Raw genomic sequence first — 17,210 nt, forward strand, 5'->3', positions numbered from 1 at the left:
ATCGTAAGGTTTAACGACGTCTCCTCTTTCCACCTTTACGAGTCGTTTTTTTATGTCCTGATTGCTTTTTTATGTTTTCTATGTTCTGTTTGCTAAGCTGAGACATAGACTTGATACCATTGTAGGTTTCGAAATGACTTTTTAAATGAGAAATTTGCCAATGTCAGGTCTCGAAATGAGTTTTTATAGCAGACTTCAAACAGTCTTTTTCTGGCATACGTTCATACACCAAGCCATTGTTTCTTAAATTTTGACCTCACTGCGTAACTGCAGACTTCTAGAACCTCGCGAAACTATTTGAACTAGCGAGCGAAGCGCCTTTTTTATTAAACCGGTACTTTTTGTTTTTGAAATGCTTTCAGGTTTGAATAATATAGCCCTTATAGTTATTTTATCATTAAGTATTTATAGGAAGCCAAAAATATAATAAAAAATGATAAAAAACATATGTTTTAGATTTTAGTTTTTTTTTCACTTGCGCGCGGCGCACCTGGCAACGTATCATGGTGCACCAGTTAAAAAGCGCTGCATTAAGCTTATGTTGTTCTTCTGCGTCTTAATACCATTTTCGTGTTGTTTATACTTCAGCTTGTCACGTTCCTGCATGATGTAGGCAGGTGTATTATATTAATCTGCAGGTGTATTATATTATTTTGAATCCGATTTTTATAACGAGCTTTCCATAAATAGCGGCAGGGCAGCTGGATTTATCTGCCACTGCTTTAAATTCATCTTGAATTTTATTCTTTGAAACACAATTCTGAAAGTAGATTTATCGTACATTAAGTTTTTTTTATTATTCTGGTTTTCTTTTCGTTTAACATTTGTTAAGGTAAAAAGGAATAAAACATTATGTAACATCTTTTATTTTAAAATACCGTAGTATTTTTTACATTAAATTGTACGAACACCCTGAAATACATGAAATACAACCTTTTTTTTGGAAAATAACAAAAAGTTACGTTGCACATTGAAAACCATTCTTTAGGCGCACTGGTGTAGCAGTTAAAGAATCACTGTTAAAGTTTAATGTTTTCATTCAGGGGATTTTTGTAGTTGCGGGATTTTAGTTGGCGATGTTCGTCATATCCTTTCTATATAGCTGCGCCTAAATGTAATTACGTAAACACAAGAGGACAAAAGTTTGCGTAAATTAGGACTAGTTTAGGGGAAGATAGGCGTGTTAATGTTTCGTGGTGCTCTAATTTATTGGTAAAAGTTTGTCAGTGTGACTGTGACGTTATTTTGTCGTCAATAACATCAGTGCTATATTTATGGATTTTAAAAACCTCTGTAAAAGCTTAAACAAAATCTGATGATCCCGCTTAGAGCAGTGGTTCTCAACCGCCGGTCCGCGTCAACTTTTTTGCCGGTCCTCCAAATATATTACAATTTTATATCTCAATTGCAAAATGCAAGATGTTAAAAGCTTGTTTACCAAATTAAGAACTTTGTCAGTTCCGTAATTTGCAGCATTGTGACGTAACACAAAGTTAATTGTCTACTTTGGACTTACCGTACGTTACAATGCGCAGTGTTGTGCACAACTGTTTATAAGTAGGCTACACGTCGTTGAATTCTTCTACTTTAAGATAGTTGTATGTGAAAAACTTTCGTATACCACGCATGATATAAGAAAGACAGCAGAAAATTGCTAATTTAATTGAAGTTCCCAGTCTTTGCTTTTAAGTTGCATACTTTAGTCGTAATTACATTTTGGGTTGATTTTGATTTTTAAAGGTCCACCGGTCCGCAAAATTTGTTTTGAAATTTTACCGGTCCGTAAGCTAAAAAAGGTTGAAAACCACTGGCTTAGAGTATATTTCTTAAATAGGTAATTCTAAAACTTTTTCAGTTTGAGGCACACCAAGGAAAAAAATTCGGCGCATTTCTACAAAACATTAATATCACAATTGTCAATCATGAATCACAATTACCAAATTATTTATCAGTTTTCCGAAGGTCGTTGAACAGTGCCATCTGATTTCCAAAAGATAGCGCTCCTTCAAAAAAACATAAGGTTAAAACTTGCCAGTTAACCTAAATACACGCCAGGAAATAGAAGTATACCACATTACTATCAATAAACACAAGATCGTAAAGGCTTGTCGAAATAACCTTCGGAAAAGGTTACCGAAATAAGTTAGCCTGATCAGGATTGTAGTGGAAACAAGGTAGGCTAAAAAAAACTAACCGCTGGTGAGGTTCGAACTCACGACCTTGGCAAAACTGGAATTTTATATAATCTGTGACGTAATCGTTGGCCTAACGACTTCTGAAGGGTTTGATAACAGAATATACACATGGTGTGTACGTTTGAGTTACTATCAATAAACTAATAAATGGTGTGATTTTTTTGTTTGAGTTTTAGTTGTTTATATACGCGTCAGTGAAGCAGTGATCGACAAAAAAACCTGCTGCCAATAGCTTCGGGTTCCGTAAATATATGCCCTTTTAGTAAAGTGGTTCTCTAAACTGTGGCCTTTAAATGTTTAACGAGGATCGTTGATGATAAGAATTAACTTAATGTTGGTGTACAGTAATTAGTTTGTGTTAAGTACTTGTTTAAATGCTGAAGTAATATTTTACGATGATTTGCTTCTATTTCTATTTTATGAACTTAATATGTCCACAATTATTCACAGAATCCAACCAGTTAAAACTGTTTAAGAGCCGTCGCTTTATCTCGTTGTCAGTGTAGTACGCCCTAAATGTAAAACTGCAGTCAGTTATTTGTTTGCCTAATATGTAAAACACCATCCCACTACGCTCTGTAGCACAAGGCACATCCGTATGAGTAGGTGCAAATATGCCTTCCTGTCTTCAAGGCCATACAAGTTCGTACTGTAATAGCTCTGTGTAAGGAATAAGTTTCCATCAAAGTCGTACGAATATATTTCGCCTAAAATGGTTTGGTTCTGTAATTAAGCATCATTTTAACTATGGACAGAGCGAATTTTGCTCACCAAATGGACACTAGGTTATTTGGTTGTTGTAAATTGTTTTGACGTCAAAATGTACAAAAACACTTGAGCGAAAATTTCTTTGTTTTGCCCGCTTAGCAGAATTCTTCCAAATTTTGTTACAAAGGGTATAATTCTGCTACAAAGGCATAAATTTCACACAGTTAGAAGTCTCGCTAAACAATTGTGGGTGCACATCTGTACGATGGCTGTTTGAGATGCGGCAGTAGGCTAGATTAGAGTCTCATAAAAAAAACTATGGGGTGACATAAAATACTGCGCATTCTACACGTTTTGACGATATTGAAACAATTGTTTAAATGAATTGCTATATTTTTTTAAATGAATGCTATAAGCTATGTACAAATATATTTAATATTACGTTAAACCCCCTTTTTCTTTGCTATAGCAAAGCCTGTGAATACACATAATATTTTGCAAGGGCAAAACGATACATTAAAAATAGTGGATGGCTAATTGTTACGAAATATTTTTAACCCGTAATAAAACTCGGTGTTTAATTGCCGCCTTGACCTAGAAAAGGTGCCGATCCAATTAATGAGGTCTGCGCGGTTTCGAATGACTTCGTCAGTTAGCTGATTTGATATCGATTTGAATTTCTACGTTAGGGCTTTACGCTCTTACAATACACGGAATGGTCGGGACCTTGAAAAAAGATAAAATAGGGCGGAATCGAAAAGGTAAAGCGAAATACTTAGGATTATACTAACAGCATTATCAGTCCCTAAAAAGAAAGCAATTTAACCTAAAACAGAAACTAGAATTAAAAATGTCCGCTAACACAACTGCTTGTCGACAAACATACGTTTTTAGGATACAAACACTATTAAAAGTAGTTTTTTTCGATTGTTAGGCTGAAATTTTCTTTAACGTTAAAAAGTTTTGTAACCTCGTATTGCTAAACTACTATTTTTAGATAAATCCATCTTTCAAAGTAGAATCGCCGCGTTATCACAAATCATGCCTAAAATTTCCACGTTAATTTGATATTAAATATGCACCGACACTACATTAGTTTTGGACGAATACCGATACTACTACTTGGCATCGAGCATCGGCTCCGATCCGATATTATCGGACGAGTACCGATACTACCACTTGGTATCGGGTATCGGCTCCGATCCGATATTATCGGACATACTCACTTCCTTGTATGAACATTTGTATAACAAATAGGCTATTTTCCGAAATTACAAAAAGTTTCGCGTCACATTTTTAAATCTCTCAAAGCACACAATTTAAAAATGTCCTAATAATATCGATTTTCTAATGAATGAAATTATTGATGTCTGGCATGCTTGCTTATATGACCATCTATATTACAAATAGGTTATTTTTTGAAATTACACATAGTTGATCACTAAGCTATAGCTCAAGATGTTCCTCTTTGATGCGAATCTTTCGACCAGCTTGATTTACAAGACATCCCATGTCAGCAACTATTTACATTGCCAACCACTACGAAACGTGTTAGTACGCATGAACGATTACACCGGCTGTCGTAAACCTTGACGTTTTATGGCTTCAATCGTCGAACTTGTCTAGTCCTGCGTTTCCCTTTTACATTTTAACTATTAAAAATATAGGACTAGTAAAAAGTCAATAACTCAATTTCTAGATAAACCTAAAGTTGTTGGTGTCGTTTGGAAGATCCATTACCATAAATCTTGAAGGTAAAAACTGGCATAAATCTCCAATTGAGTTCCACAAATCAATTCTTTATGCAGCATTTAAAATATGTATTCTTAGCGCTTGGTATTAAACGAAATAAATCATTAACTTTTATTCTAATTTACAACCTAGCAACATTAAATCTCGGTAAGCAATATGAATTGACTTTAAAGTCAAATACGCTTTAAAATAAAAGAATTTGGATTCTTTGAATAAGTAGAACTAGTACCTGGAAGGTAAGGAAGACGATTAGAGATCAAAAAGTTTTAATCTAAAAACCTCCAAACTATCTTGTTTGTAGAGAAACTTTATAAATGGACAAAAAATTTTCTATATACAACAAGATATCTCAGATAAACAATTATGAGTCTTTTAATAAACATTTGTCCAAACTTTGATCTGAGATACCTTGTTTTATAGAGTTTATCGAAAGACTCTAATCCTCTTAATTTTTAGCGTATTAAAGTTTGACTTCAATTCATAATGTTTCTCCATATAGCAAGATGTCTTAGATGAACAATATTTTGATCTCTAATTTTCCTTGCATTTCATCCAGGTACTACTCCCACTTATTTTACAGTTTGACGCCCAAAATATCTGAGAAAAGCAATTTTGATCCCTGATTTTCTTCTTCTTTCTCTCAAATACGCTTTAAATTAGGAGGGAGTGTTAACATAAGTAGGACTTGTATCTAGTAAAGAAAAACGACAATCAGAGATAAAAAAAAATGTAATCTGATAAACTCTTGAGATCTAATTTATAGAAAAACTTTATAAATGGACGTTAAACTTTCTCTACATACAATTTCAATATAATATCTCAGACAAACAGTCATGCTTTAAATTAGGAGAAACTTGAGTCTGTCGGTAAACATTTGTCTGATCTCTGATTTTCCTTCTCCTGTTTCTAGAAAAACAATTTTTGACCTCCAATTTTCCTCCATGTCATTGAGTTACTAGTCCCACTTATTTTAGGTTTCCAAGAGTTTGACGTCCAAGATATCTCAGAAAAGCAATTTTTGATCCCTTATTTTCTTCCTTTAGATGGCAATTCAAGTTATTCAAATACTCTAATTTCTCACTTTGACATTTCTGTACGTATTGTTTCTCCCTACAACAAGATATTTCTGAAAAACAATAATGCTTTAATTGTGGAGTTATTGGAATCTTGCAAAAGCATTTCTCGATCCCCTTTTTCTTCTTTCTCGTGCATATACCAGTTCTATTTATGGAAAGACTTCAAACATTTTATGTTATTTTCGTCTTCCTCCCACAGATACCAGTTCTACTCTTCATCCCTGCTCCTGATTTACGAGGGCGAGTTTGTGGATGGGTCTTCCGACTCAGATGAGGAGTTTATCCACAAGTACCGCCAGATGCAGCACCCAACTGCTCCATCAGCTGCCTCCTACCTCGCAACTGTGCGAAAGTTCCTCAATAAGAACAATGGGGAGGAAGAAGCTGCATCCAGGAACAAACAAGGTTGGGAAGATTTTTGTTTTATTTTTAGATTAACGCAAATAAGCATTCATACGAGCTTTCCGATTTGGACAGAGTTTTTACAAAAACAACATATTTTATATATACATTTTTTTTCTAAGAAATAACTTAAATAGTTTTTGACTTATGCGAATAGGGTTTTCAGTTGATTGATTGTTACACACGAGATTTTCGATTTGAACAGATATTTTTAGGCAAAACATTTTTTTCAAGGAATAACATTTTTTTTAGTTAAACAATTTCTTTCTTGATATACTAATGCAGGGACGTTCAACCTTTTAGCAGAATGGGCCGCATTGCCACTTCAAAAATTTCGATGGGCCGCAAAACCTCTCAAATTAAAAGGTGACGTCATAAGATACGTCATATCGTGACGTCATAAAACAACCTAACTTATAAGCACCCGCTCTTCTAGAGTGAACTCGTGCGCAAATATGCAAGTAATCTCGACCTTTTTAATCTCGAATTTGATTTTTCGAAAATTTGAGTTTTCACATGTTTGGGCTGACATATTTCCTTAAAACGGTCCGGAAAAATACACAATTAGAAAATCACACATCTTGCTTAGCAATGATGGGTGCACAAAGTGTTCGATGGATGTTGAAATACGACATTAGACTCGATTATAGTGCCAGAAAAAATACAAGATTAGGCCTATATCAAATACTGCGCGTTCTACACGTTTTAATGATAGTCAGAACGATTGTTTTTCAATAAAGGCTACTGAAAGTGAGAATAAGTGGTGGGCGCACGTCAGTATCAGGCGGGCCGCGGGTTGGACATCCCTGTACTAAAGCTTCTACACGAGGTTTTATATTTCAACCTATTTTTTATTTTATTTTATTTTAATGGTCGTTTAATCCATGAGTCTATTTCACACGTTCTTTACCTAAGACGTCTTTAACCTTTTCAAACGCACAACAAAAACGTTTAAAACAAACCCAGCCATGAGATGGTCGCGCCTTATCACTAGCGCGTGTAGCATAAGCTTGTACATTGTGGCTTACACGAGATGAAGCAGCTCTCAACGCAAGCATGTAACTTCGTGATGTAAGTTTGTGTACACAGAAGCCTATGTCTTGCTTACCGGGTTTATTGAGCTTTTCAAGGTAGTGTTTCCGAATTACTTAAAAGTCAAGTTGGACCGTACACTTTCTCCTGAAAAGGAATTTACCAGGGTTGTCACAAATTCTTTCATTGTTGAATTGATACGTATTATTAAGTTTTTCAAACAACTCTATGTTATGTCCTAGTCTTTGAACTGCCTAAGTTATGTGTTAAGGAAGTACCGTTTAAAAACACCAAAAAAACTATTTTTTATTGTGTTGACTTTTGCATTTGCAATTTTGTTAGTGTTTTTTATGCGCTTTTAACGCGTTTAGGACTAGGGGTTTCCGAAATACCGGATCGGGAGCGACATCCGATGCCGAAATGTGGTGGGATAACAACTGCAGGTAATCTAACTTTTTAACGCTAACGCAAATTTTGGACTGAAAACCCGAAAAAACAACTTTGAATGGTTTAATTTTGTTTTACTCGTTTGAGCATAGTTATGACGTCATTTGGTATCGCATCGCCATACTTTGTTCAAAATATCGGGTATCGTTCTTGGAATAAAATGTCAAGTATCAAGCATCTGTATTTAGGACAATAGGAACTCTGTATTTGCCCCAGCATTGGCTGATTCTTCAGGCGATTGTTTTCTGTTATAGTACCGACTGGGATTGTTTAGTACAGAGAATAAAACGCTAATATTCGTCTGGAACGTTTTCCGTCATGCAGTGGATTATGGTAGATCCATGTTTTAGCATATTTGCCTCATGTAGAAAAAAGGGGATTTTTTATGCGGCCAAATGTTTTACACCAAGTAAGCACACAGTTCGTTGAGATCTCTGTAGTTCCTTCAGCATAGCTGATTCTTTAGGCGATTGTTTTCTCTGAAAAGCTCTGGCTGGGTTTATTTTGTGCAGAGAATAAAACGCTAATATTCGTCTGAAAAATTCGAGGACAACGCCTGTTAAAATCAACTTGAAACACGATAAAAAACGCGCCATGTAAAACTATGCATTTTGCGACTCAAACAAACCACAGGGCCACCAAGTTTTAGGTCGCAAATCATTGGTTGAGAAACACTGATTTATACACTTTTACGGATAAATTGAGCAGGCATTAGTAGCCAACCAAACAGTTTGTCGTATTTATTTTGACACAATTTATTAATCCACGTTAAAATACGGCAAAAAAACACGCCTTTATACAATACGCAACAATTGATCACGTATCGTCTAGCCAGGCATCAGTTCATTGTATTTATTCTACACCCAAGAAAAATATAATTCATTCAAGGTCAAGAAATGCGAAACAATTTGCCCAAACCCTTGTGATGTATGGCAAAGGAAAGGCGTGTAGATAATGGAATTTGACAAGTATACACATTAATCCAGTGTTTTTTGGCCTTTTTTCGCGGAGAAACAAAAAACAAAAGGTAAATAGACCAGAGAAGACTTGGCGACCAATTCAGTTACTGAAGTTTTGTAAGCTAACAAAACATATGAAATACTTCCGCAATTTTACAAAGTATTGGAAAAATATTGCTCAGAATCAGTCTTAACGTGATCAAATAAAGCATATGATTATATAAAAGATAAAACTTTGCCGTATTTCCCGTGTATTTTGACTGAGATTGCTTTCAAATTGTTTACACTGTCTTGAATCAATAATATTTTTCTTTGGTGGTAAAATATATACGACAATTGGTGTTGGCTAGAGCTATACGTGATCAGTTGGTGTATAGTTGTATGAGACCTATGCTCACTTGAAATCTATCTTCAGTTGGTCTCGAATTTCTGAGAACAAAGCAGCCGATCCCAAATCAATTGTGTGTGTGGAGAAATTTCGAGAACAACTACAGCTATGTGGTTTGTGGAGCTTACCTTCTGTCACAGCCGCGCCCTTACATAGTTGTTTTCATAGCTGGCCATGCGACCTAATTCTAGAGCAGCTCCATAACTAGTGTACCGAGGGGTAATCCAACTTTTTACTGACTTTTTTGCTTTTTCAAAAGTGCCGTCTAAATTCTGTACTAATCATACCAAAAACATAAAACTCAGTCAGGCATTTTTAATGATTCGGGTAACTTACTTTCCTTATATGTAAACTTTTTTTAAACCCACGTTACCTCTAATTGCAAAAAGTTACAAGCTCAACCACCGGGCCATAAAGAGTCAAACAACTACAGATATTTGGTGTGATGAGCGAACTTCTATCATTTCAGCCGAACCCTTAAAAATTGTTTTCATAGCTGAATATGCGGCGAAATTTTACAGCGAACGATGGAGTTTTTGCCCTTTTCAATTACTTTTTTTGCCCTTTTTAATTAGAAATCACAGCTTGTTTTTTTGCTGGTTTACAACATCTAAACTCGATAAGATTTTTTTTGAAAGGTTTAGTCTTTGAATATCCTCTTGCTACCAGGCATTGTATCAAATATAAAATTGTTCCTCTGGCAATTTTTTTTTTTTATTAATAAATTTACCGAGGTTTCCATAACCTATAAAAAATCTTCATCAGGGCAAACAAATACATAGCAGCACAACATGGAAGAATTTTGCTAATCAGCAGTAAAAAATGCCTCTTGTGCCACAAAGCGTTATGTTGGTGCCAGGTGTATAAAGGTCATGGCACTTCGTAAATACTTTTGCTATTCAGCTGTAAAAAAACAATCTTTTACCATGAAAAGTCTGACCCGAACGCAATAAACTTACGAGGTGAAAAGTTTAGCGTTTTTCGCGAAAATATTCTGCTTTTTGTCAAATTAAGCGGACTTCTGTCATCTTTACAACGTTCCTTGAGAAAAAGACGTAAAAATGATAGCTGACTGAATGTTGCAACGCAAAGAGAGCGATGAAATTGGTTTCTGTGTTGCAGGAAAAGTGCCATAGACTTTACTGTTTTTCTACAAACACTAAACAGACGATACTTTTTATTGTAACAGAAATTGACCCGGAAACGGAATGATGTTAGCGCAGCAGACCACAACATAACATTACACAATGCTCTGCCTCACCTTATAATGTATAAATGTACTTCGCCTTGCGCCATATTATCAATGCAGGCTTGTACGTTGGAATAAACCTGATTCATGGGGTCATCTAATTTCTAAACGTTATGGTATGTTGGTGGTGCCTAGGTAAATACGTAATAAGAATGCCAAAACCCATACGGAAGAGGTAACATTTTGAACGTTTCGAATAAATCTGTATTCATTTTGAACATTTTTTTTTCGGCCACCCAAATAGAACGAGTCTTTGGCCACCCTATTCTTTTCATTGATGTGAAAAACACTGAAGAGACATCATTTGTATAAGTGCGAATTTAAATAATATTAGCCATGTCTTTGTATTTCACCAACAGTCTTTTCAATAATTTGCCCAGAATCAATGGCAATAAATCTAACCATGCGAACTACTGCGGTCGGACGCCCAACCAATTCAAACGGCTTTTAATTTTTGGTCGCGACACATTGTTTAAGAAACACTGTTTTTTTTTTACTTTATTCGCCTTAAAAATAAAATTTAGACGGTTGGATTGCAAGCGATGTAAGCATGAAATATTTTGAACAAAAACAAACATGTAACATGAATACGTTGTGCCATTTGTTCGATTTAAAGCAACAATTTATGCAAAACTAGTTAAACTAGCTTAAAAAGGCCAAGTTATATTTGGCCAATAAATTATGATAATAACCTTCCAAAGATATCGCTATATTGGTATAAGTATGCCGAAATCGTTGGTCATTACTACTTTTCTTACACTACAATCCTGAATAGGCCAACGGTTTTTGGGAATAGCTATTCCGAAGGTACTCGGTATATCAATGAAAAACGTTAGTATTGTTTAACTTGGTCGACGATTAAACGTTTCTTAATGTGTTATTGAAGGTCAAGCTTTAATTGATTCGTGTTTATTAGCTGTGTTAGAAGCTTTATGATGTTTGTTTCAGGAAATTGATAGGAAACAAACCTTCTTTGCTGCCCATTGCCACGCCCCTTTTTCTAAGCCCCGCCCCCTACTAGTCTCTCAACCATGTTTACAAGATAACGCGGCTCAATAGGGTAAGAGCAAACATGAAGCACGTCATTTTAAATGCCCCCTTGTTGATAAATTGTTAAGTTAAACGTAAACATGGTGAAAATATGCGCAGAATTTCAGTAAAACTACTACATTTATTGTTCATATAAAATAGTGTTTCTTTGATGCTTTTTATTGTCACCCCTGAAAGGTACCGAAATGATTTTATTGTCTCCAAACTATGCCCAGCAAAAAAATAAATCAACATATAAATGGAGTATCATTGAGTCGAAGCAATGTATCTTCTGTAAAACTAACACACAGTTTATAGATCTAATAATAAATTTATAATGGTTGGAGGTTTTAGTTAGACGTAGTAAGAATACGAATCATTTTGATCGTTTCGAATTCATTTTCAACATGGTCATGAATTTTCAAAAAATAATAATTTGTACAAAAATTGCGGACGAAGTTGTAAGTTAATCTTTTTTGCCATCTCAGGCAAACAATCTGCAGCAAACCAGTTAGAAGCAATAGGTCCATGACGTCATTGCTCGATTACTTCCGGCGAAAACATATTAGCAGTGACGTCATCCAAGTTTGGTGACTGTTTTAAACTATTTTAATTCTAAATTACTGAAGATGTTGGCTGTCTTTTACTGGTTGTTTTGGTTTCTGACGCAGTGGTTTTCATCCTTTGTAGTGCAAATAATTATTTATTATTAGAAGAGTTAGATAATTTCAATTAGTGCTAATTTTAATGGTAAAGTTATAGCGTGTAATTAATTCAAACTTAAATGCCTGTATAACTTGCAATCAAACAAAAAAGCAAAGTTTACGTTTTGGAAGGTTGTATTCCTCTTTTAGCTTTCAAACGGCCAAATGTAGCATTTCATACCAAACCTTATGAAATTACAAAGCTACGCATTTAGAATTACTTACCCCCAGGTCAAAAACCACTGGTATGACTTCTACCTATTTGACTCTCAATAATTAACTACGGACCATATGTTAACTAAATGTAGAAAAAGTCGTGCACAGCTCAAAATGGTACAGGATAACTTATTTTTCGTTTTTTTCACGTTGAACTATCCAGTATCCATTGTAACGTTAAGAACCCCTAGCACGACGTGATACCTAGTTTACACGTTGTGATTCAAAATCCCATATGGTAACTAAATGTCTAAAACTCTAAAATGTACGGTCATTTATTATGCATTATCTCAAGCTGTTGATATTCGCATTATTATGGGTATTGTGACGTGGACAATCGATTGTTTGTATTTGTTTACATTTAAACACTGACTAGCCTCGTTTTTACTGACCATCACGTGTTGTTATATTGACAGCAGGCTGTTATGATTGGCCAGTATCACATCCGCAGTGTCTGAGTCCACATACAATATGCTTATGAGTATACCATATACATGTCACTGCCTCATTTCATAATTTGTGTTTGTGGCCGCAAAATATTTTCGACTAATTTTTTTTTTTGAAATCATGCGCCACAAGTTCAGCAATTTACACTGCAGAAAGTGTTTTCCTTGTAAATCCATAAGACACAGACGTGCATACCTCAAAATGGTACAAGGCCCGCAATAAGAAAATCTATTTTTTTGCTTTTTTGCGTTAAATTAACGAATGTAACTTTAAAAACCCTGGCGCGGAGTAGCCTCGTTATATATTGACAGCAGGTTGTTATGATTAGCCAGTATCACTCCCGCAGTGTCCGAGTCCACATACAATATGTGTATGAGTATACAAATGTTTACTAACTGCCAAACAGATTGAATAAACACTCTAGTTTTGCAAGCGCGAACGCTCAAATCGGATCGCCGTTCAGACTAACATGGAGTATAGATTTTATCCACAACCACACTTCTATCTGCTGCCGCGTCTTTATAGGCGATAAAATACATCGCAAACATCTTTACTGCAGAAAAACGATAAAATAGCAACGGTTTTTGGGTTTTGGGTGTAACTTGTGTTGTGGAATGATTATGTAACGTTTCGTTCCGCAAATCATCGGCCTAACCTGACAATTTACCGATAAAATCGCATAATAAGGGTTTTTCCAGTTTGAATTCATACACACCTTCACCAACCGAAAGATCTTGAAACGTTCAAGTTTAGTGAGAAATCAGATTTCGGCTAATATTTTGACGAATGAACGATAATTTTATTCAGAGTTTTTTTAATGAAATACGACAGTTGAGCCGAATTTATTCGCATATTTCTTGACAATAAGTTGTTTTTGTGTATTTTCTTGACTTGGCGAGTTGTTAAAAATATTATTTGTTTCCAATTTCAATTTGTAACGTTTTTTAAGAGTTATAACCATTTTATAACGATTAAACCATTTTAGCTAAAAAAAAATATATACCTTAATAATAAATTTCAAAGCCAAAAAGGTCAAGTAGATCGACAGCATCTTGACTAAGACGTTTTGATACGAACTTGTATCATCTTCAGTTGATGTGACTGAAAAGCAAATCAAAGCTTCACTTATAAAAAGGCAGGACGCAATTGTTATCACGCAATTGGCTTTGAAATTTATTATTAAGCTACATTACAGATCCGTGCATAGTGTACCCAAATATATACCTATATCCATTTTGTTAGAAGGAACATGAACCCTGTTTTTTTAAGTTTTTCTGAAATGAAAAACAGTTTATCCAATAGTTGTTTCGATTTTTTTTGTAATTTTTAAAGCGCTGTAACTGTTTTAGCCGGCATAAAAAGCTATTAAACGTCAAGAAATGTCGGCACACATCTTGATAACTGCCTAAGCTCTAAGGAGGCCGCAATTGACCGTGGATCTGCAGAAATATCTCGCTATCGGGAAAATATCGGACCTTTTGCATAGCGGATAAAAATCGACGAGATAAAATGTTTCAAAAGTGACTCTAGGGACGCATCAAGATTTCTTGCAGTTATGATGAAAGTGATTAGATATGAGCGTTTAACTAATCCTTTAATCTCACTTTTGGGATTAAAATTCTGAGGCTGATCATTAACACAAACATACTGTGCTGCCTACTCGGTAAAATGAGCAACTATAGTGTTTTTGAAAAAAGGAATTACTTGATTTTTTGCGTTTTTTGACACGAAAAGTTTTATGAAGAAAAAATAGTTGACTTTGCTATATATTTAAAAAAAATGCAAAGCAACTATGGAATTTTATTTTAATTATATTACCAAACTTAGCAAATATAATATTTTGTAAAAAGGAAATGTTTGAGTAATTTTGACACGAAAAATGTAGTTTTATGTAGATGAAAGATTTGACTTTACATAAATTTGTTAAAACAACTATTGACTTTTATTTTTATTACCCACCTTCAAATATTTTATGTTGCTTGATAATTATATCTATAATTTTTATTGACAGTTAAAATGTTGATACTCTTTTTAAGAGGTGGAAAAAATGAAAACCAACCAGCACAACATATAACCTACGCAAGTGTTTAAATTAAAATCCAAATTCCATTTGAACAAGGCAAAAATTGCTGCACCTATTCAATGCGACCGCATTTTGATCGCCTCTTATTCAAATCAAGTCGAAATCAATGGGCGGCTACAGCGCTTTAGCAGCTGCATGTGGCATAATTGGTGCATGCTGGCATTCTCAAGTGCTTGTGGACAATTTTATGACGGCGAAATTATCACTCTTATTAATCGAACACTTCTGTAGCTCCTTTAGAGAACGTATTCATGTACTTTGCTTAAGTTTGCAGTTCAATTTGAAGAAGTCTAAAAATAAACCGCAAAATTCCCAGAAAGTTCTGTAACTCGATTTGAAAGCAGAAAACTGCAGTTACGCCAAGAGGGACAATATGAGGTTAAAATCTACAATATTCCAAGCATGTGATTATTAAAAAATCTAAATAATCTACGTCTGTGCATTTTAAGTAAAATAATAATTTTTTGCATTAAAAACTGTAATAAAACGTTTACAACCGAATTATAGATGAAAAATAATATTTGCGAAAAACTAAATTTCGTTCAAACGTTAACCGAAATTGAGAGATAGAAAAAAGCGTTTAAAAGTGTTATATCTCTAAGGAATCTGCCCTCCATGGAAATGCAAAAAAAAACATTTTAAATCAAACTTTTTACAGTTTAAAGAAATCTAGTAAAAGCATAAATCATTTAATGGTGAAAATAACGGCCCAAATAGACATAAAAAGCGACATGCTTTATTATTCAAACATTTCGGCAAATGCTCATGCCATCATCAGTGATATGAAGGCCACATCAGTTACACCCGTTTATATACACTTTAGTCGCACAAAGGAATGATAAAAAGATGCGAAACAAGCGTCGCAAAAACGATCGATAAAAACAGGTGGGCAGGAGCGAGGTGCAAGCCACCTGCGAGTGTGCGTCTGACGAAACAGGTGCAGGGCAACCACTGATGTGGCCTTCATATCACTGATGATGGCATGAGCATTTGCCGAAACGTTTGAATAATAAAGCATGTCGCTTTTTACGTCTATTTGGGCCGCCAGATTCACCATTAAACTTATGAACAGATCCGTGTATAGTGTTCCAAAATAAATCAATTAGTAATAATAAAACATAAATATTTCGCTGCGTATAAGACGTTATCTGTTTGGTACAACAAAATATATAATACTGTTTAACTTTGAAGAAGGGATTTTTTATTTTTTTTATGTTTTTGTAATACAAATAAATCTAAGTACGTGCGTAAGTATGTTTTTTTCGAATATATTAAAGTTTTAAAGGGGTTAGCGCAAATATACCAACATATTTTTTTTGGTGAATTTGTACTAGTTCAATTCCTAAAATCGCCATTTTTCCTTGAAAATCTTCAACCGTTACGTCATTTATCAACAAGGCCGCGAAAAACGACGAATACCTCGCAAAATCGCGGCTCCATTGTCCTTTGTTCGAATTGGATTGTCGTCCAACAAACGGTCCCGTTGTTGCTCTGCTATCGCGCCGATTCGATTACAAATGCCATTAATAAAATAAGCACCTGGGATTGGGTTGGTTTTAAGGTTGGGCCGGGTCTTTTTGCTCAAATAATCGCGCCGTTTTAAGATTGCAGATGTGTTGGATTTCGAAATCGGAATTTTTTGAGGTGTTTGATTTCATATTGGTGCGTAAAATGATGACGCTAATTTCATGGAAATAGATTTTATGTCTACAAATCCTGGTCTTTATAAACACGAAAAATGTTTTTTGATATTTGCTATCGAACAAAGGCTCTCTGTAAACACAAAAAAATGTTTCGAAATCAGAATTTTTTTGAAATGTGCAATTACATATAGGTGCATTAATGTGCTGTGTAATGGTTTCCATGGTTCATTGTTAGAGAAATATCTTTGCAATAGAACCAATCTGCAAAACTTTGTTTAACTTTTCACATGTTGCTAAAACAATTGTATAGCCCAGCGGTTCCCAAACTGGGGTCCGTACAGCAATTTCAGAGGGTCCGCATGGTCTCCTTGGGGAGAGTTATAGTCTTAAACTTTTTCAACATTAGGCTTTAGAGAATGTGTAGTACATAAGTCCATGTTATTATTGTCTTTAGTTATGCTTTATTATTCGATCATATAGCGCAGACCTGGGCAACATCCGGCCCGCCAAGCAGTTTAATCCGGCCCGCGGCTTATTTGAATAAAATACATATAGGCTAAGCGAAAACCAGGGCAAGTTGACAGATCTTGTCAAGACCCCGCCAAATTCGATTTTTAGCCTGTTCTAAATGCTAAAACGGAAATTATTTTCTGTGTTGCTCGTGTGTTCCACGCGATTTTTTAGCAACTCCACAGACAAATAGCGTCCTCTGCTCAGTGGCACTCTCTCCAACGAAAGTTTAACAAACTTAGCCTAATATTTAAAATATATATAAATATTAGGCTAAGTTTGTTAAACTTGGTAACACATCGGTAACTTAAAGTTTTAAAAAAGAAGAAAAAACATATAGGTAAGTTTTTCGTACGAAATTTCCACGTAT

At 34.9% G+C, this 17,210-nt stretch overlaps 1 protein-coding gene across 1 annotated transcript in view; it reads left to right on the plus strand.

The window, feature by feature from the left end:
• The window catches only part of LOC146134621 (uncharacterized), a 40,418-nt gene that overhangs the window by 10,281 nt on the left and 12,927 nt on the right, over positions 1 to 17,210 (plus strand). The window contains exon 7 of the mRNA XM_083397106.1: positions 5,931 to 6,136. Within this exon, the coding sequence (XP_083253232.1) occupies positions 5,931 to 6,136 (206 nt within the window). The remainder of the gene's footprint in view (positions 1 to 5,930; positions 6,137 to 17,210) is intronic.

This window comes from Ascidiella aspersa, chromosome 9, assembly GCF_963924565.1.
Source record: "Ascidiella aspersa chromosome 9, kaAscAspe10.2, whole genome shotgun sequence".
NCBI lineage: Eukaryota > Metazoa > Chordata > Ascidiacea > Phlebobranchia > Ascidiidae > Ascidiella > Ascidiella aspersa.